The following is a 22,609-nucleotide window of genomic DNA, read 5'->3' as shown; positions in this document are numbered from 1 at the left end:
TGTCTGGTTCTGTAGGAATCATAAGCATGGGAAAGACAACCTGACAGTTGTGCAGAAAAGCATTATTGACACCCTCCATAAGGAGGGAAAGCCTCAAAAGTAATTGCAAAAGAAGTTGGATGTTCCCAAAATGCTGTATCAAAGCGCATTAATAGAAAGTTATGTGGAAGGGAAAAGTGGGGAAGAAGAACGGTGCACAAGCAGGAAGGATAACCACAGCCTGGAGAGGATTGTCAGGAAAGGGGCATTAAAAAGTGTTGGGGACTTTCACAAGGAGTGGACTGAGGTTGGAGTCGGTGCATCAAGAGCCCCACCACACACAGACGGATCCCGGACATTGGCTTCAAATGTCGTATTCCTCTTGTCAAGCCACTCCTGAACATCAAACAACATCAGAAGCGTCTTACCTAGGCTAAAGAAAAATAGACCTGGTCTGTTGCTCAGTGGTCCAAAGTCCTATTTCTTATTCATACATCATGGGACACAGAGGCTTAGCAATTACTTAGTGGGTTAGTCTCCTTCAGTCTCCCTAATTACAAGTGAGTTCCTCCCCTATATAACCCCTCCCATATGGAGATTACCTCAGTTTTTACGCCAGTGTCTAAGGTGGTTGGTCACGTTCAAGATGTGCTAAGAAGAAAGCTCAGTTTTATGGTCTCTGCGAAGGCCTAGGAGCTATACAACCGGATCCATGCCTCCGGCCTATACTAAAAAAAAGTGTTTGGCAAATTCCAAGCGGGCTGTCATGTGCCTTTTACTGAGGTGTGGCTTCCGTCTGCCCACTCTACTATACAGGCCTGCTCCAAAGATGATTCTGGAAGGCTCCCCTCTCTCCACAGAGAAACGCATGAGCTATCAGAGTGACCATCGGGTTGCTTCCCCAAATCTGTGCTTGGAAACAATCCTGTCTCTGAGGTCTACAGACAATTCTTTGGACTTCATGGCTTGGTTTGTGCTCTGACATGCACTGCTAACTGTGGGACCTTATATAGACAGGTGAGTGCCTTTCCAAATAATGTCTAATCAACTGAATTTACCACAGGTGGACTCCAATCAAGTTGTAGAAACATCTCAAGGATGATCAGTGAAAACAGGATGCACCTGAGATAAACTTCGAGTGTCATGGCAAAGGCTGTGAATACTGATGTGGTTTATTTATTTATTTTTTAATTTGCAAAGATTTCAAACAAACTTCTTTTCACATTGTCATTATGGGGTGGTGTTTGTGAAATTTTAAGGAAAAAAGTGAATTGAATCCATTTTGGAATAAGGCAGTAACATAAAATGTGGAAAAAGTGAAGCAATGTAAATATTTTCCAGATACACTATATTTCTCTTCCAAGTCAGGTATTGGAAGCTTCCATGAAGTTGCTGCTAACTTGTTATTTATTTTTGTTATTTTTTTAACAGCTCTGTTTATATTGTATGTACTTTGAGCATTTGAGAGCTATAGGTTTTTAAACTGTTAAATCTTTGAGGGTGGCACATCTTGAATGACATGGGTGCCCAGCCCCTCCCCCTTTTTCCCACCCTCCCTCTTTTTTTGTCCCTATATATTTCTTTGGTAGGTTTTGCCGATCAGCTTAAGCCCTGAAGAACGGGGCAAGCCCCCGAAACATGTATTCCCTGCTGTTGGCTTTTTTCCTTAGTGTCCCCTGACCTACCCCTGTACAAGGTGTTGCCCTGAGTTGGTGGATCTCCCCTGCTGTCTTCCGACAGTCCATGACGTAATTTCCGGGCGCGGCTTTCTCCCTTCAAGCGGCCATCACTTCCTGGTGTCCCGGCTGCCGTCCATCTGCCCTGGTGTCCCCAGCCTGCTACCATCACATGCACAATAATCCATTTGCTTTCCCAACCCACTGGGCATCAACACTGTCCCTTTCTGGGAACTCCTGATTGTGGCCCTTCACATCCTGCCCTTCAGCACGATTGGCATCCTCCACACCCAGGAGCTCTCTTGTCATCTATGTGGCTCCCGCCTCCAGATACTTGCATCCTTTATGCTGTGGTCCACTATATCTACTGGTTGACTGCTCCATGACTGCTCATTGCCTTCATTTTTACCTTTTTTATTTCCCATGGAATAAACGATTTTTCCTTTTATTTACCCAAGGTTGAGTTGTATTAATCTGGCATTTATCCAGTGCAGAAAAATGACAGTCTGTGCAGTATGTGTGAACAAACCCATAGATTTTATTTGCCTGCGGGCTGAACGATAAAAAAGTGTATGGTTCAACGTAATTCTTACAATCTGACCATACAATCTCTGTACAATCAAACTTTTTCTCTAACAAAACTGTTATAAGAGAGATGACCTAAACTATCTCATCAGGTAGGACCTTGCATTATATACTTGTTGGTAGAGCTAACACTCACCATACATGTTACAATCGGGTAGTGCTGGGCAAACTGATTAAGGAGTCTCAGTAGGTCCTAATATTACATTGATTTGATACATCTAAAGTTGATCGTATAGTCTGATTGTAATGTGTATGCACCTAAAGAAGATTGTTCAATCATATTGTACCATGTGTGGTGAGCTGTAGTCCAAACCACTCCCTGACCTGTAATGAAGTCTCTCTCCCTCAAAAATGGCACACAGAAAATTTGTATCGGAATGGCTTTGTAATGCAGAGGTAAAAAAGCAAAACCCAGACGTGTGGTGTAAAAGAGATTAAATTGCTTTGCTTATCTACACACATTTTTGTATCTGGATGTTTTGGTTGAGAGCACTGTGCCAGTTATGATCTTGATGCCATAATGCAATTAGTTGCTGTTCTGTGATCCTGACTGTTTAAGTGTTCTCATACTTGGCGAGGAGCTTGCGTTTTATGCGTGTCTCCTGTTTGTTTGTTTCTTTCTATCACTGAGTTGTAGTAATCACTGTAGTCTGCATCTTGTTATATGGACTCCAGAGGTTTTTATAAGTGTACAAACATGTTTTGTTTTTCCTGCATTTATAGATACACTACAGCAAATGCCGAATCTGATTATGATCGCGAAAGTAGCAAAGCGAGTGAGGAAGAGGAGGAAGATGAAGTGAGCTGTGAAACTGTGAGAACAATGCGGAGAGAATCGGTGGACCTTGTGACAGATGATGAAGCAACAATTTTGGCCACTGACCCTGTTGATGGAGAGTTAATACTTTTGCTACAGAGAGCTGACCAGTTGCATAGTGGTGACGCTGAGCAGAAGCGGGAAGGATTCCAGTTGCTCTACAATAATAGATTACTGGTACATATTGTTTTTCTCACATTTGTACACTCATACCAAAGCTTGGCCTTCAAAAACAAGTTTACAGTTCTATTCACTATTATGTTGTAGTTCCGCTGTAAAAATACTAAGCATGTAGGCTTTTATTGCAGATGTAACATGCAATGTCTCTTCTGCAATAAACTGCCCCTACCTGCCTGCTCGGTGTCTTCTCTGGCATTGTAAACTGAGCTGCACAGCTCATCTTACAGTGCCATACCAGTCTCTTTGAAGTCATCCCGCACAGGTTCAACAAAGAGGCCTGAAGACTGGCACTCAGAATGAAGATACCGGTGAGGGACCATTAGGGTATTAACCCTTTCGTTTCACTTTAACGCCCTTAACCACTTCCTGCCCAGGCCAATTCTGACATTTCTCTCCTACATGTAAAATTCCTAATTTTTTTGCTAGAAAATTACATAGAACCCCCAAAAATTATATATGTTTTTTTAGCAAAGACCCTAGAGAATACAATGGCGGTCATTGCAACTTTTTATCTCGCACGGTATTTGCGCAGCAATTTTTCGAACGCGTTTTTTTCAGAAAAAAAAACAGTTTCATGCTAAAAAAAAAACAAATCAGTAAAGTTAGCCCAATTTTTTTGCATAATGTGAAAGAGGAGGATACGCCGAGTAAATAGATACTCAACATGTCACGCTTCAAAATTGCACGCGCTCGTGGAATGGCGCCAAACTTTGGTATTTAAAAATCCCCATAGGCGACGCTTTAAATTTTTTTACTGGTTACATGTTTTGGGTTACAGAGGAGGTCTAGGGCTAGAATTATTGCTCTCGCTCCAACGTTCGCGGCGATACCTCACATGTGTGGTTTGAACACCGTTTTCATATGTGGGCGGGACTTACGTATGCGTTCGCTTCTGTGTGCGAGCTCACGGGGACAGGGGCGCTTAAAAAAAATTTTTTTTCTTTTTTATTGTTAATTTTATTTTTCTTTTTTTAGTTTTACACTTAAAAAAAAAAAAAAAAAAAATTGATGACTTTTATTCCTATTACAAGGAATGTAAACATCCCTTGTAATAGGAATATGGCACGATCGGACCTATTTACAGTGAAATATGGGGTCAATAAGACCCCATATCTCACCTCTAGGCTGGGCAGAATAAAAACAAAAAAAAAAAAAAAACGATCCTGGCTTCCTAGCCAGATTGGCGCCGTTAATTTGAATAACGAGGCCGGGCGTGACGTCATAACATCGCGCCCGGCCTCCGAACGATCATAGAGACTCCGGGGACAATCTAGTCCACCGGAAATCTCTATGATCACATCCTGGGGCCGGCGGATCCTGTGACCGACTCACCGATGGAAACGGTGAGTCGGTAGAAGCACCGGAGGGCGGCGGGAGGGGGGGGGGGCGTCCCCTCCCGCCGCCCGTAAGAACGATCAAGCGGCGGAACAGCCGCTATGATCGTTCTTATGGTGTAGGGAATCGCCGGGTGAAAACGGCAATATCTAAATGATGTCTGTGGACTCAGGCATCATTTAGATATAACCACCGAAACCCCAGGCCGTCAATAGACGTACTGCGGTTTTGAAGTGGTTAAACTGGCCACAGATAGATTGAAATTTGGCTGACCAAACATTGTTCTAAGTGTGACTGTTCCAACTCAACAGAAGTTGATCATTGGATAATTATTGGAATGATGATTAGAATGGGAATGTTGGCAAACTTCTTATCACTCCGCGCCGCAGTGTAATGCACTAATTAGTGACAGCGGAGGAGTCTCACTGTCAGAATACATTGGCACAGCATGGAGGATTTCTTCACCCAAACCAACTCAATTGTGTAGATAGATGAATTTGTTTTGTCTTTGTTTTCTGTCAACCTACTAGCTGATCGATTTAGGAAAAAAAAAAGCATAATCTATTTCCAGCTTTAAAGAGACACCCCCTTGCATTTGTTCATTTTTAGCCCCTCCTACTTCTTGTGCAGAATTGTCCAGAATTCACTTACTCGCCTGCCCGGGGGTAATCCAGCTTTGTCCAGTGAAAAGTCTGAGGATCTGATGTGAAGCCATAGTTACATAGTAAGGTTGAAAAAAGACATACATCCTTTTTTTTTTTTTCTACCAAAACTCCGCCCTTCACACATACAATGATAGTCTAACCCCTTTCCAAGTCTGATAAACCACAAAGTCCTCTTTCCCCTGGGTTTAGGGGGCATTCCGTTGATAAAGAGGGGGGAGCCCCAGGCAATCTAAACAAGTCCCCCTTATATAGTCCATTTACCCAAAATTTATTATTACCTTAGGAAATCCCCATATATCCCCATATGGCCAAAAAAAAAAAAAAAAAAACCCATTGGTGAATATATAAGAGAGTTCCCAGGGAAGGACGAGGCCTCCAAAAATAATCACATCATCACATAATCACATCATCATCATCATCATCATCATCATAATATGGGGGGGGGGGAGGAGGAGGGGATGGATGGAGGGGATGGAAATAGGATTATGGATACAGCAGTTCAGGGATATCTCCACACCAAACAGTCTGGTTCAGCCTCCAGTATAGTCCTGGCGGATGGCGATTGCAGCTCACATAACCCCGTCTCCTACTGTCCTACTGTCGCCACCGTCACTTCCTTGCCTTGCTCTAATCTTATCACTGAAGCAGATGAAGCAGATGAGGAGGTAAAAGGCTGAAACTAGGGATGAAGGAGATGAAGGAGACTTTAACTAGATGAACGATGTGGAATCGACTCTAGCCAATCAGGGACAGGTACCGGGTCTGCTCCCACAAAGGCAAAAAAAGCTGGCACGTCCGCAGTAGAGCGAAGAGTGAAGGAGCCATTATCTCTCCGAAATGTAACCGCCAGGGGATAACCCCAGCGATAAGTGCACCCCTGTCTTTTCGCCACTTCTAACGCCGGTCGCAGCAATGCCCTCCTCTGCAACGTAGCTCTGGAGAGATCTGGTAATACTTTAACCATAGTCCCATTAAAACTCACTTCTCCATGCTCCCATGCCTTCCTAATGATCAATTCCTTTTGGGAGTACCTGAGAAGTCTGCAGAGCACATCTCTTGGTCTACCAGGGTCTGTTGATTTGGGTCCCCGAGTACGGTGAACTCTGTCCAGTTCAACCGTCATGGCGGGGGTCACAGCAAGGATCTTATGAAATATCTCCCCCACCATCCCGGCTAGGTCCTCTGCTCCCATAGTCTCTGGCAACCCCCGTAATCGTAAATTATTACGGCGGCCGTGGTCTTCCACAACCTCCAAATGGAGTTGGAGACCTATGGTCGCAGCCTGTTGCTCGGCCCGCACCTGCTCCAGCTCAACCACCCGCTGTGTGAGAGATTGTATCACTGCTTCTCCAGACTCAACTCTATTAGACAAAGCCAGGATATCCCCTCTTACCTCCTGCATGTCACGTATGTGTGCCTCTTCCACCCGTAAGATGAGGGATTCCATGTCTGCCTTAGAGGGTAAAGCCTCAAAGTCCGCCCTAGTTGGCAATGCCTGTAAGATCCTCCATAACTCATCAGGCAGAGCGGGTGATGGTAACGGCAATGGCGGTGGCGAAGGCGGTGGCAGTGGGTGAGACGGAGCAGTCATTGCTGTCATTGCAGTCATTGCAGGATGCAAGTGGTTCGGCGGTACCAGATGTAGTTCTCCGTCTATAGGGGAGACCGACTCAGCGGGAGGAAGTGTCTCGCTGGTGCGGGATGCACGTGGTAACTCAGCGGTACTGCCGGACATTTCGGTCTGTTGATCTTGCAGATCCTGGGAGTCCCGTAGATACTGCTGCATGGACCGCTGCGGTGCTCTCGTGCGGGATCCGCTAGTGAGAGGTCTAGATCTAAGTCCGTGTCTTTTGGCGGGGCACATCCCTCCTAGAAAGCGCTGTAATGCTGTCTGCTAGCTGGGAGAGGTAAGGAGGACCGGAGCACTTACTACACGCGTCCTCACTCGGCCATTGCTAAGCCACACCCCCCATTAATGTCTTAACCGCTGGCCTTTTTTTTTTTTTTTTTTTTTGGGAATGGAGGGGGAAGTTGGGGTGGTGGCTGGTTCTATTTTGTAAAAAGGCGAAAGGAAACGTCTGGGGAAATGCCTATTTGATTTCAAATCTTACGCTGAGGTATGGGAGTATTTTTGGGGTAAGGAGGTCATTCTAGCTTTTTGAGTGGCATTAGGCCCAGTGTTTATAAACAATGTTGCAAAGCAATTCATTGTCTGTTATTGGTAAAGTATCTGCACTAATCTTTATTTTATTTATTTATTTATTTTTATTTTTTTGGGCTGTATATTTGGGTTCCTGTAGCTGTCGATATAATTAATTTATTATTATTAGTTAAAGGCTGGGGAGGGGGAGGACTGGCTGCCTGTTTCTCGGTCACTGTTTTCTCCAACCCCCACATAGGACTGCGCCCGATTTACCAGCTCTTCGCTCTTCGCTGGTGGGCGTAATAGCACTATTGTGCTGTAAATTTAGTAATGTGCTGTTCTCCTTCTGAGAACTAGCCCTTGTTTTTTTTTTTTTTTTTTTTTGTTTTTTTTTCTCTAAATCCTTCCGTATTACAGTCCCTGAGTTGGGACTTTTATCTGGGATCCATGGAGACGGTTAAGATTCTCTCCCTGAATGCGAAGGGTTTAAATGTCCCGGAAAAGAGGCGCATGCTGCTGCAGGACTTACGCCGGCTTAAAATAGACCTGGCTTTAATCCAAGAGACCCATTTTCGGAGTGGGAGCCTGCCCCTCTTGCGCAGTAATCTGTACCCAACTGTGTATCACTCTACTAATGTGACCTCTAAGTCCAGAGGTGTCTCTATTTTAATTGCCCGACATGTCCCCTGGAAATGTTTAGAAGTAAAAATGGATCAGGAAGGGAGATCTTTGTTTCTTAAAGGTTTAATTGGGGAAGTGGCTGTTACGTTTGCGAACATATATGCACCCAATTCTAGCCAAGACCATTTTATCTCTAAGACGCTGACTACTTTACAGATGTTTGCCTCAGGCCAATTGATAGTTGGAGGAGACTTTAACATACCGCTGATACCCACGGAGGATACATCCTCCGGAGCCTCCTCCATTACCCCAAGTGTCAGGCATCGTATTGTACGCTCCATACATAGAGCACAGCTGATCGATGCGTGGAGGTTACTCCACCCGTCAGAGAGAGACTATACATTCTACTCTTCGCCCCATAGACAGTATTCAAGAATTGATTACTTTTTTATCCCTCACGACTACCTGCATGCTCTGAGAGATGCTTCAATCGAACCAATTACGTGGTCAGACCATGCCCCCATTTTAATATCCTATTCCTTTATGGACGGTGGCACTGCTAAGACACGGAACTGGAAGCTGAATGAAAGTTTGTTGCAGGATAAGGAGGTGCTCCAGGACGTAGTCAGGGAATTAGATCAATATTTTGTATTTAATGACACCCCTGACAGTAACCCAGGAATAGTGTGGGAGGCACATAAGGCGGTTATTCGTGGGGTACTGATCAAGCATGGGGCCCGTATCAAGAAGATACGCATGGCACAGATGAAAGCTTTACTTAGTGACTTGCATAGAGCTGAGGCTAGGCATAAGCACATTCAGACTTTAGCAGGCGAAACAGAAATTAGGATCCTGCGGAATAAAATTACTGACTTAATGCAATCTCAAGCGAAAGCAGCCTTACAAAAATGCCAACGAACTACATACGAGTCTGGTAATAAGTGCAGTAGAATCCTAGCTCAAACGTTAAAAGAACAAGCACTTGCTAATTACGTGCCCCATATTAGGACCCCCCATAACCAGAAAGTCATCCTCCCACGGGAAATAGCGGGGGAATTTAAAGAATTTTATGGCTCTTTATATAACCTACAAACCCCTGTGCCTCCTCACACTCACATCGAGGACTATCTATCTGCCTCCAATATGCCCAAGCTGTCCGAGGAGGAAAGAAGGGCACTAGATGAACCTGTCACCCAGAAAGAGCTGCAGGAGGTGGTAAGAGGGATAAAGATAGGGAAGGCCCCGGGACCAGATGGGTTTACGGCCCTATATTATAAAATGCTACTACCGTCATTGGGGAATTTCATGCTTAAATTCCTCAACTCGCTGGGGACAACACAGTTACTCCCAAGGGAATCCCTGCTTGCTCATATTACAGTAATCCCTAAGGAGGGAAAGGACCCCTCACAATGTAGCAGTTATAGACCGATCTCACTACTTAACACAGATCTTAAGATATTTACGAAATTATTGGCATCAAGAATACAAGGCCTTCTCCCGTCACTGATCCACTTGGACCAGGTGGGCTTTGTGCCCACCAGGGAAGCACGAGACAACACGATCAGAGTGCTTAATCTTTTACATATAGTTAACGATACCAAGACCCCCTGTGTTTTTTTTAGGGACGGACGCGGAGAAGGCCTTCGACAGGGTGAATTGGAGATTCATGACATCTGTTTTGTGTTATGTGGGTTTCGGCCCGAGGCTATTGGATTGGATTGGCTCTATTTACTCTAACCCGATAGCCCGGGTCCGGGTTAATGGAGTTCTGTCCGAACCTTTTGAGATACATAACGGCACCCGCCAGGGATGCCCTTTGTCCCCTCTCCTTTTCGCCCTGTCGCTGGAGCCTTTTCTATGCAAGGTGCGAGCCAATTCTAACATTATGGGGATTCCAGTGGGAGATAAACAATATAAAACTGCTGCATATGCAGATGATATGTTATTTTCCTTGATTAATCCAACGATCTCTCTCCCCAATTTGATGCAGGAATTCAGGGAGTATGGTGATATCTCTAATATGAAGATTCATTTCCATAAATCTGAGGCAATGGGTATAGGTCTTCCCCAGGGCCTTATAGTAAGACTCCATCAGGATTTTAATTTTAAATGGACCCGGACAGCCCTGAAATATTTGGGAACGTATATTCCGCCAACTATATCCCAAGTTTATGCTTTAAATTTCCCACCACTACTATTGACAATTCGGGCCCTGCTTGTTAAATGGAATAAAGGTCTGCACTCCTGGCTGGGTAGATGCAACATCGTGAAGATGTGCATCTTGCCTAAGTTCCTTTACCTTCTGCAAGCATTGCCGGTCAAGATCCCTTCTCATTATTTTTTACAGACTAGGAGGTTGATATCTAATTATATTTGGGCTTATAAACGACCGAGACTTAATTATCAACAATTGACCCGTCCGAAACAACAGGGAGGCTTAGCGATACCGGATCTCCGTAATTATTACCAGGCCATTCATTTGACTAGATTGATTGACTGGAACAGACATTACGATATCAAATTGTGGACCCAGTTGGAGCAGGCCCAAATAGGAGTAGCATTGAACAGGGCTCCTTGGTGCCATAGTAGATTACCAAATAAGGTGAAAAACCATCCTCTTATAGGAATAACCTCAAGTATTTGTGCGTCTCTCTTTACGAGTGCTGGGCTTGTTTCGCGGACTTCCCCACTTTGCCCAATTTTAGGTACCCCGGAGTTCTCTCCCGGGGTCACGGAACCAGTATTCCGTTCCCTTAGGATTTCTGGGATTTACCAGGTATCCCATTTTCTGAAGGGGGACAAATGGGTGACTACCACTGATCTAATGGACCCGGCGGGTCCATATAAATTAGATTTTTGGAAAGCAATCCAATTGAATCACTTTCTAAGGTCCCTGGCTCCCCCTGACAGCTATAACCAAAGTCTGACCTGTTATGAAGCTTATTGCTCGGAGAGAGGGGCCATGTCCCATGCCTTATCTGACACATACCATAAATTGACCGTTGCACCGGACGATAGTGGGCCGAATTGCCTGAGGGCCTGGGAGAGGGATATGCGGTGCAGATTCTCGATACGCCAAAAACAAAATATCTTATATTTTACACATAAATCCTCCATTTGTTCAAGAACACAGGAGACCAATTTTAAAATTGTAACCAGATGGTACAATACCCTGGCGAAGCTGCATCGGCTTTTTCCGACATCTTCAGACAGATGTTGGAGATGTCGGCGGGAAGAGGGTACGATCCTCCACATCTTCTGGTCATGCCCACTTCTAGAGCGGTTCTGGAAGACAGTGGGGGATACGATCACTAAGTTTACCGACATTCCGGTTCCGGAGGGCCCTGCCTTTTATCTCCTTCATGCCACGAACATGTCCCGCAAGAAATATCAGACCTCGGTGCTTCGGCATCTTTTAGATGCCGCTAAAGCATGTATTCCACTGCGCTGGAAGAATACCCACTCACCAACTATTGGTATGTGGTTGAGAAGGGTAGAGGACATTAAGAGAATGGAAGACTTAATTTTGACGCACAGGGGACAGAACGAGCAATTTATTAAGACATGGTCAAAATGGAATATATTTATATCCTCGCGAGCGGGTAGGGCACTTCTGGATGGGGATGCCCTGAATGATGTTCCGAATGGTGGAGGACACCCCTTGGGTATAGATTATTGACAGAACGTACAGATCATCATGGAGAAGTAGGTGCCCGGTATCGGCTGTTGGATACAGGGGGACAGTCCTGCCTCCATGGATGTCATGGACTTTATCCCTTGAGTTACCCTCTTTTCTTCCTACCCCCCCCCCCTTTTCCCCCTTTTTTTTTTTTTTTTTTTATTCTCCTACTCTTCCTTGCGTCTAATTTTCCTGCTGCTTTTTGTTTTCCTTTTAATAGTCTTTTTTCTTTTGTCTAAGGGTTTGGGTCTGGGGGGTACGTCAGGGTGCCCTCCACGCCCAAAACTTTTTCTCTATATATAGGTTTGAAATCTGGATGGGTTCTATGGGGCTGACTAGTGTTTGTGGAATAATTGTGCTAAGGACATTCGGCCTTTTTGGTATGGAACTGGAGACCCTACTATGAGAAAGGCTCTTCCTTTGGGAGCTATGGAAGGAGTTGTCTAGATGGGTTAGAGATGCTAGATGCTCTCGGTGTGTTTTTTTTTTTTTTTCTTTCCCTGTTCCATATGGTGAATTACTACAGAGGCATGATGTATGGCCATTTGCTATAATATCGATTTACTTTGTATGCCGATTGGTTCATTGTTTTATTTATTTGTTTAGCTCCATATTTTCCTGTCCTGTGAATAAAATATAAATTTGCAAAAAAAGAAAAAAGACATACGTCCATCTAGATCAACCAAAAAAAAAAAAAACATACAATCTCATATACACAATCCTATACCCACAGTTGGTGAGAGTCCGATTTATGTTAAAAAAAATAAAAAATAGAGCTTAAATAAACAATAACAAATAGTATAATGTGTTACAAAAAATACTGAAAAACACGTGTGATAAAGTCCAACACGTGAGGAAATATAGTGATAACAGGAACCAGGGTGAAAAGCAAAAAGGCCTGGCATCAATGAGCAAAGTAAATAGATTAGCATATCTGAGAGATCATTAGAACGGAAGACATCTAATCAGACGAAACGTGCTGAGTCGAGTTCTGTCATCACCACTGTGACTTCCTATGTCCTTTTAACCGTTGATTACATCTGAAATGTGAGTGTCCAATTGTTTACCTTATTTTATTAAAAACTTCATTACACTATGTGGAACCTTCTTTCTATTTTTGGTTTCATCATGTGAGCATGTATATCTCCTCTGGCTGTCCTCCTCTCAATCTGAACCACGTTTGTTCATCCGTTGGGAATATATTGGTGACCAGTACCGTTCTAAGTTCTTACTGTGATCAAGGCTATCTAGATTGCTGATGTTTTATATCCCAAAGGGTGTTTATCACCACAAGCTTGTTTGACTTAAGAGGTATATGCCCCTTTAAGTCCAGCGTTTCTGGTAAGCCTTCAAGCAATTCGTGATGATCCCTTCACAAGAGTTTATCAGCGTGTTTTCATTGATTCCTTCCATTCTAATGATATCTCAGATATGCTAATCTATTGACTTTGCTCGTTGATACCAGGCCTTTTTGGTTTTCACCCTGGTTCCTGTTATCACTATATTTCCTGGTAGACTTTATCACACGTTTTTCAGTATTTTTAGTATTTGATGTTTATTTAAGCGCTGCATTTTTTTCTTTTTTGGTATTTGTGCTGCTTGCTTTAAAAAACTATTTTGCTCTCACTACAACACAGCGTGGTTTGTGATTTTGATACAATTTACACTTTGGTCTGATTTATGTTGCCTGAAAATACTCTGGCAGTGGTTAGTGATGATGGAAGAAATCGGGTCTCTTCCATGGAAAGCCCTGGTAAAGAGGATTGTGAATTCTGTCTTTAGCAAACTTCTGGCCTTGAAAGATTGCCCAGGTCCTGTTATTAGGGAGGGTTTGCGTTTAATCAATCAAGGGAGAATGCCTTTGAAGTTTTGGGATCTGGCCTGGCTGTTGCTCCATGGCAGACTCTATGTAAGGGGAAACCTGAAGTATTGTTCTGGGTGACTAATCATTTCTTGATTCGGTGCTTCTTTAACATAAAAGTCTAGAGGCGGAAGCTTTCTGGGTATTCCTTTCCATTCCCCCCATTTGTTCTGTGGAATGGGTGTAAAGGCCATTTCAGACTTTCAGCTTCGATTTGAGACACATTTTCTAGTTAGTTTAGTTGTCTGTTTCCCTGTATGTGGAATGCAGTGTGCCCTTTTTCCCTGTCCTTCCTTTAGAGGTCGTGGTTGCATAATATTCTGCGTGAGATTGGGAAAATCCAGGTTCTTAATACAGAAGCAGAAGACTTGGAGAAAGACGTGGAGAAACATCATGCCTTTGTAGTTGTCATTTTTCCTTATATAATAACATTAGAATATTAATCTAAAGATGCAGTTGTTGTAAAATGTTCTTATGTTTTTCTTGGACAAAAATTTGGATTTTTTTCTACCTGTAAAATCCATTTCTTGGAATACATCACAGAACACAGAGCAGGCTATAAACATGACTTTGGGTTTTGCGCCACCTATAGGTGAATGGGCACTGGCAGACCAATCATTAGGAAGTCCTTTCCTACATAACTGCTCACATGCAGGAAGTACCTTAGTCTTGTAGCAAGCAATGAACTCCCAGAGAAAGCGGTGGACCTGTGTCCCATGATGTAAACATGACCACGTGGGATGTCCCAAAGCAATACACTAGAGGGGTGGGAAACACAACACAAAATATAGCCAGCTATGCAAAAGGACCTATTCTGCCACTCGTAACATGCTCCGGCTGAAGACGGTATCCTCCGAAGCTTTGACATCCACTTGGTAAAACTGTAAAAATGTATGACCTGAAGATGAAATAGCAGCCTCGCAAATCTGAGCAGATGTGATGTAGTAGGAGTGTGAGCCCTCCTTTACCCTTCAAGCCATAGGCCTGAATGATTAATTGGCGGATCCAATGAGAAATGGTAGCTTTGGATGCTGCCTACCCAATCCTGGGCCCTTCTGGCAGTACAAACAAGGAATTTGACTTTCTAATCTACGTCTACATTCTCAAGTAGGTCCTAATAGAGCGTACCACATCCAAAGTAGGCAGAGCTCTTTCCCCCCGCTGACTGAGGATTAGGAAAAAAGGAAAGCAAAATAATGTCTTGCTGCAAATGGTAATTAGAAATCACGTTAGGCAAAAAAAAAAAAAAAAAAAGCATGAGGGCGCAACTTCACCTTATGATGCAAGATCAAGAACAGTCCCCTCCAAGAAAGCGGCCGGCTCCAAGACCCTTTTTGCTGAAGTGAATGTCACTAAAAAGAGCACCCACCGAATCAAAAGGACTAACGGAATAGCCCAAATTGGCTCAAAGGCTTCTGCAACATCGTTAACCCCAAGTTCAAGTCCCAAAGACACAAGGGTGGCCTGACATGAGGGACCGTATGCATCATTCCCTGCGAAAAGGTAAAAACCAGAGTGTGAGATGCGATAGGCCTCTGAGAAAAAAATGGCTACAGCTGAAATCTGGTCCCTAATAGTACTAAAGCCCAACTTCATCTTCACGTCAGACTGGAAAAAAAATAAAAATAAATTCTCACACCAGGAGATATACGCCTTCCACGTCCCGTAATAAATGTTTCTGGAAGCCTGCTTCCTGGCGTTTATAGTGGGGAAACTGGACCTGAGACTCCCCAATCATTCAGGATTCAGGTTTCAATAGCCAGGCCTTCAAATTTAGTGAATGTAAAGCTGGGTGCAATATTGTTCCCTGAAACAGTAGGTCTGGACTACTATTAGACCAAGGATTGTCCACAGCCAAATTCACTATGTTTGCGTACTAAGCCTTCCTGGGCCAAGCCGGGGCTACCGATTTGTTACTTGAGTTACTTCCTCCCAGATCCTGCACAAGAGACGTGGTAGAAGATGAATCGGGGAAGGCGTAGATGGGGAGAACTGATCACAAGGTGTTACCAGAGCATCTATCCCTATCACCAGCAGGTGCCTTGTTCTGGATATAAACTTGTCCAACTTGTTGAACATTGATGCCAATAGATCTATATCCAAGGAACCCCAAGGCTAGTAAATTGCAGAGAAAACCTTGGGATGCAAGGACCACTCCCCTAGAATCAACCACTGGCGACTAAGTGTCAGGAACCATGAAACAAACGGAGACAGAAAATGCAACTGGTAAACACACTCAAAACACAGCCAGGGTTCGGTAGACAGATAGGGTAGTCAGAACAAGCCAGGAAATCAGGGAGCCAGAGATCACAGGCAACAGGCAGGATCAGGAACCAGAAGAGATGTTAATCAGGCATGTCTGCAGCCAGAAAATAGCAGAGTCTCTAGATATGTTTGACCAAGGCGAGGCAATTGATGAAACCAGGTAGTTTACATAGCCAGGAGGGGCTGGCTGTGGGCTTGACTTGCGAGCAGGAGATGATCAACACGTGAGCCACTGTAGAACGATGAGTTCTGGCAATTAATTGACAACTGAGCAACCTGAGCACAGAGAAGGAAGGGCTGAGAAGGACAGGAGCATCTACGTCCGAGAATGAGACCCAAGAGCGTTCCTCCAGACTGTACCATTTCCAATTAACCAGGTACTGTATGCGCCCATGGGAGTCAATGATCAATTGTATCTCATACTCCTCGTGGTTCTCGACTCGCATCGGGCAGCGACGTGGTACAGAGGTGGTGAGGTGGTTGCACACCAAAGGTTTTAATAGGGAGACCTGAAAAGCATTAGAAATAACAGTCAAATCATGATTGAGGATTTGAGGTGATAAATGATTTGGTTAAAAAAATCAAGTAAACATTTTTTCATTTCAGCACAGTAATGCTATCAACCACCCATCTCAGTTTTGAGATGTGATCTATTATCATAAATGTGAGATCAGTATCCCGATGTCCTACCTCCCAAAAATGTTTGGGTACCGAATGTAACATTATACCATACAATCACTGCACTAAATAACCACAAAAGTGTGCACTTCTACTTAATAAAAACAATCAATGATAAATACAATAGTTTTTCTGCAGCCTCCTTAAATATATAAATGAAATAAACGCTTCTATAGAAAGTCCATAGAATAAAGCCCCATACACACTATCAGATTATCTGCTAAATTTTTCCTTCAGATTTACCAAAACCATGTTGTAGAAGGGCCTGCCTGATTGCATACACATTAAAACTCCTAAGGTTTGTCCTCATATTATATGGTTTTGGTAAATCTGAAGGAAAAACTCAGCAGATAATCTGATAGTGTGTATGGGGCTTAAGAGGCACAGGATATCTTAAAACATTTAAGTGTCTGAAAGATATCTAGATTGTGAGTACACCCCTCAAATTTTTGTAAATATTTTATTATAGCTTTTCATGTGACCATACTGAAGAAATTACACTTGGCTACAATGTAAAGTAGTGAGTGTACAACTTGTATAACAGTGTAAATTTGCTATCCCCTCAATATAACTCAACACACAGCCATTAATGTCTAAACCGCTGGCAACAAAAGTGAGTACACCCCAAGTGAAAATGTCCAGATTGGGCCCAATTAGCCACTTCCCCTCCCTGGTGTCATGTGACTCCTTAGTATAACAAGGTCTCAGGCGTGAATGGGGAGCAGGTGTGTTAAATTTGGTGTTATCGCTCTCGTTCTCTCATATTGGTCACTGGAAGTTCAACATGGAACCTCATAGCAAAGAACTCTCTGAGGATTTGAAAAAAAAGAATTGTTGCTCTACATAAAAGATGGCCTAGGCCATAAGAATATTGCCAAGACCCTGAAGGGTCTGGTATGGATATTTGGGGGAACCCCACGACATTTAAAAAATAATAATTTACGCAGGGTTCCCCTTAATATCCATACCAGACCTGAAGGGCCTGGTAATTGAATTTGTGGGGAACGCATGTTAAATAGGAGTCATTATACACCTGCCATCATTTAATGTGCTTCTGACTAACCCCAAATAAAGTTCTGCTGTTCTAGTAGATCTTTCCTGACATTTTATTAGTTGCATCCTACAGCACAGGCCATAGTCCACAGAGAGCTTCCAAAGCATCAGAGGGATCTCATTGTTAAAAGGTATCAGTCAGGAGAAGGATACACAAGCATTTCCAAGGTATAAGATATGCCATGGAACACAGTGAAAATGGTCAAGTGGAGAAAATATGGCATAACAGTGACATTACCAAGAACTGAACATTCCTCCCAATATTGATGAAAAGCCTAGTAGATAACTGGTCAGGGAGGCTTCCAAGAGGCCTACAGAAACATTAAAGGAGCTGCAGGAATATCTGGCAAGTACAGTATGTGTGGTACATGTGACAACAATCTCCGTTATTCTTCATATGTCTAGCCCATGGGATAGATTGACAAGTAGGAAGCATTTTCTTACGAAGAAAAACAACCAAGCCCGGCTAAATTTTGCAAAACACATTTGAAGTCTCCCAAAAGCATGTGGGAAAATGTGTTATGGTCTGATGAAACCAAGGTCAAACTTTCTGGCCATAATTCCAAAAGATACAGTGCCTTGAAAAAGTATTCATACCCCTTGAAATTTTCCACATTTTGTTATATTACAACCAAAAACATAAATGTATTGGGATTTTATGTGATAGACTAACACAAAGCGGCACATAATTGGTGGAAGGAAAATGATAAATGGTTTTTAATTTTTTTTTTTTTTCAAATAAATGTCTGAAAAGTGTGGCGTGCATTTGTATTCGGCCCCCTGAGTCAATACTTTGTAGCACCACCTTTCACTGCAATTAAAGCTGCAAGTCTTTTTGGATATGTCTCTACCAGCTTTGGTAAAATCAGAGTGAAATGTTTGCCCATTTTTCTTTGCAAAATAGCTCAAGCTCTGTCAGATTGGATGGAGAGTGTCTATGAACAGCAATTTTCAAGTCTTGCCACAGATTCTCAAGTGGATTTAGGACTGGACTTTGACAGGGCTATTAATAACACATGGATATGCTTTGATTGAAACCATTCCATTGTAGCTCTGACTGTATGTTTAGCATTGTTGTCCTGCTGGAAGGTAAACCTCTGCCCCAGTCTCAGGTTTTTTGCAGACTCTAACAGGTTTTCTTCTAAGGCCGCGTACACACGGGTGGACTGTCTGCCCAACTTAGTCCGCCGAAACACATTTGAGCGGACAGTCCGCTCGTGTGTGGGCTTCAGCGGACTTTTTCAGCGGACAGTCTGGCGGACTAAGTCTTTCCGAATTTCCGTAAGATTGTCAGTCCAAACTTGGTTTGAGCGGACAGTCCGCCCGTGTGTGTGCCAGTCCGCTGTACTTTCGAAATGAGCGGACTTTTCCCGCCTGGAGAAAAGTCTGCTCATTTCGAGCGGGTATCCAGGTAGGCGGGGCACGCGACGGAGACGTCGCGGGCCCCGCCGCCTGGTATGGACTTAAAGGGGAACCCCAACGCCGAAAAAAATCGGCGTGGGGGGTGCCCCCCAAGTCCACAACAGACCCTTGTCCGAGCACACTACCCGGCCGGCCAGGAAAGGGGGGCGAGCGAGCGCCCCCCCTCCTAAACCGTACCAGGCCGCGTGCCCTCAACATGGGGGGTGCCTTGGGGAAGGGGGGGCCGCGCGGCCCCCCCCACCCCAAAGCACCTTGTCCCCATGTTGATGAGGACAAGGGCCTCTTCCGACAACCCTGGCCGTTGGTTGTCGGGGTCTGCGGGCGGGGGGCTTATCGGAATCCGGGAGCCCCCTTTAATAAGGGGGCCCCGGATACCGGCCACCCACCCTATGTGAATGAGTATGGGGTACAATGTACCCCTACCCATTCACCTGTGAAAAAAAGTACAAAAAAAAACACAACACAGGGTTAAAATTATTTTATTGCACAGCTCCGGGGGTCTTCCGTCTTCGGGGGTCTTCTCGCCGGACTCCTCCGCTATCTTCTTGTAGCTCTTTTGCTAGCGGAGGAGTCCGGCTTTCTTCCTCCCCGCCGCCGGCCTCTTCTCCCGACTTCGGGGGTCTTGTCCCCCTCTTCGGTTCTTCTGCCGGGCCACCGCGCCTTCTTATAGCTCTTTTACAGGCGGTGGCCCGGTCTGCTGTCGCCGCTGTCGCCGCCGCCTTCCGTTCTTCTTCTTCTTCTTCTTCTTCTTCTTCTTCTTCTCCAGGAGATGTTGCCTCGACGATCTCTCCGGCCGGAATGCCAGAGCCGCGCTGCGCGGCCACTTATATAGTGACAATGGGGCGGTGTCACATGGTATATGTCACATGGGTTGGTCACATGGGTTGATGTCACATGGGGACTATGACATCGTAAGGGCGCGGGGTCACCATGTGACACCAACCCATGTGACATATACCATGTGACACCGCCCCATTGTCACGATCTCTCCGGCCGTAATGCCAGGGACACGCTCCGCTGCCACTTATATAGTGACAATGGGGCGGTGTCACATGGTATATGTCACATGGGTTGGTCACATGGGTTGATGTCACATGGGGACTATGACATCGTAAGGGCGCGGGGTCACCATGTGACACCAACCCATGTGACATATACCATGTGACACCGCCCCATTGTCACTATATAAGTGGCCGCGCAGCGCGGCTCTGGCATTACGGCCGGAGAGATCGTCGAGGCAACATCTCCTGGAGAAGAAGAAGAACGGAAGGCGGCGGCGACAGCGGCGACAGAAGACCGGGCCACCGCCTGTAAAAGAGCTATAAGAAGGCGCGGTGGCCCGGCAGAAGAACCGAAGAGGGGGACAAGACCCCCGAAGTCGGGAGAAGAGGCCGGTGGCGGGGAGGAAGAAAGCCGGACTCCTCCGCTAGCAAAAGAGCTACAAGAAGATAGCGGAGGAGTCCGGGAGAAGACCCCCGAAGACGGAAGACCCCCGGAGCTGTGCAATAAAATATTTTATCTCGTGTGTTGTGGTTTTTTTTGGTACTTTTATTTTACAGCTGAATGGGTAGGGGTACATTGTACCCCATACTCATTCACATAGGGTGGGGGGCCGGTATCCGGGGGCCCCCTTATTAAAGGGGGCTCCCGGATTCCGATAAGCCCCCCGCCCGCAGACCCCGACAACCAACGGCCAGGGTTGTCGGGAAGAGGCCCTTGTCCTCATCAACATGGAGACAAGGTGCTTTGGGGTGGGGGGGGCCGCGCGGCCCCCCCTTCCCCAAGGCACCCCCCACGTTGAGGGCACGCGGCCTGGTACGGCTCAGGAGGGGGGGGCGCTCGCTCGCCCCCCTTTCCTGGCCGGCCGGGTAGCGTGCTCGGACAAGGGTCTGTTGTGGACTTGGGGGGGACCCCACGCCGATTTTTTTTTCGGCGTTGGGGTTCCCCTTTAAGTCCATTCCAGGCGGCGGGGCAAGCGACGTCTTCTTTGCGGGCCCCGCCTACCTGGAGACGCGCTCGAAATGAGCGGACTTTCCTCCGCGTGTGTGGGCGAGTCCGTTCATTTCAAAAGTAGAGCGGATTGTATGGCGGACTTAGTCCGCCGTATTAGTCCGCTCAAAAAGTGCCGTGTGTGGGCAAGTCCGTTCATTCAAAAGTTTGGACGGACTGTCTGTCAGATTGTCTGACGAACTTAGTTGGGCAGACAATCCGCCCGTGTGTACGCGGCCTAAGATTGCCCTGTATTTCGCTCTATCCATCTTCCCATCAACTCTAACCAGCTTCCCCGTCCCTCATGAAGAAAAACTCCACAACATGATGCTGCTACCACCATATTTAACTCTGAGGATGGTGTTTTCAGGGTGATGTGCAGTGTTAGTTTTCCACCACACATAACGTTTTGCTTTTAGGCCAAAAAGTTAAATTTTCGTCTCATCTGACCAGAACACCTTCTTCCACGTTTGCTGTGTTCCCCACATGGCTTCTCACAAACTACAAATGGGACATTGCTTTCTTTTAAAAATGGCTTTCTTCTTGCCACTCTTCTATAAAGGCCAGATTTGTGGAGTTCACCACTAATGGTTGTCCTGTCCACAGATTCTCCCACTTGAGCTGTGGATCTCTGAAGCTCCTCCAGAGTTACCATGGGCCTCTTGGCTGCTTCTCTGATTGATGTTCCTTCCCTGGCCTGTCAGTTTAGTATAATCTAACCCTGCTTTAAAGAGGAAGTAAACCCTCTCTTTAAAAAAATAAAATACCCTGCAGGACAAAGGCATATTGAGCTAGTATGCATAGCATACTAGCTCATTATGAATTACTTACCTGAGATCGAAGCCCCCAAAGCGACCCTCGTTCACCTCCTCCGTCGCGGACTTGTTGACTCTACGTGTCTTCTGGGTATCGCTGCTCCAGTCCTGTGACTGGCCGGAGCAGCGATGACGTCACTGTCACGCATGCGTGCTGGTGCCGCCACTAACAGAAAAGCATTTATCATTTTCCTTCCACTTCAAAATTATGCGCCACTTTGTGTTTGTCTATCACATAAAATCTAAATACATTTAGGTTTTGGTTGTAACATGATAAAATGTGGAAGATTTCAAGGGGTATGAAACTTTTTCAAGGCACTGTACATTCCTGCAGTAACAGTCTACAGGCACTAATGCCATCACTGTGGGTAAAGGATGTATATAAGCTTGTAACATCCCAACTAACCAAATAGATTTCGGGGTCCAGCAACACCAGTGTATCCAATGTGGCTATGAAGTCCGCAGTATCTTTTAATATATGTTCTTGTATTCTGGACTAAGGCCCCTTTCACATGGGGCAGCTTACAGATCCCCTGCTGATCGTAACAGAGCGGGTGGATGACACATTGCGTCCGCTTAGTTTGTGCAGAGCAGACACGCCCTACTGTATGGGCGGCCAGGATTAAACTGACTCAGCTGTTTATTTACACCCAATTACCCCCTCACCTCACTCATCCTAAATGTTAGAGGATGGATCCCCTACCATTTTTTTTATTTTCTTTGTGGACCCGATCGGATCTCAGTTGGTACATTGGGCTCTTTGACACAAATATATTTTCATGTATTTACAGCCTATTGATAGAATTATAGTTTTTCTTTACTTTTGTTACAATTCCTATATTTTCC

General features: G+C 45.0%; 1 protein-coding gene across 4 annotated transcripts in view; it reads left to right on the top strand.

Moving 5' to 3' along the window:
• Positions 1-22,609, top strand: part of RMDN3 (regulator of microtubule dynamics 3) — a 266,534-nt gene that overhangs the window by 112,652 nt on the left and 131,273 nt on the right. For all 4 annotated transcript variants that reach the window (XM_077464901.1, XM_077464902.1, XM_077464903.1 and 1 more), the window contains one exon: positions 2,964-3,234. In XM_077464901.1, coding sequence (XP_077321027.1) covers positions 2,964-3,234 — 271 coding nt within the window. The remainder of the gene's footprint in view (positions 1-2,963; positions 3,235-22,609) is intronic.

Source organism: Lithobates pipiens, unplaced genomic scaffold (genome assembly GCF_037356315.1).
Source record: "Lithobates pipiens isolate NorthernLeopardFrog02 unplaced genomic scaffold, aLitPip1_a1.2 Scaffold_30, whole genome shotgun sequence".
In the NCBI taxonomy this organism is placed as follows: Eukaryota; Metazoa; Chordata; class Amphibia; order Anura; family Ranidae; genus Lithobates; species Lithobates pipiens.
This window is presented reverse-complemented; position numbering and strand designations above follow the sequence as displayed.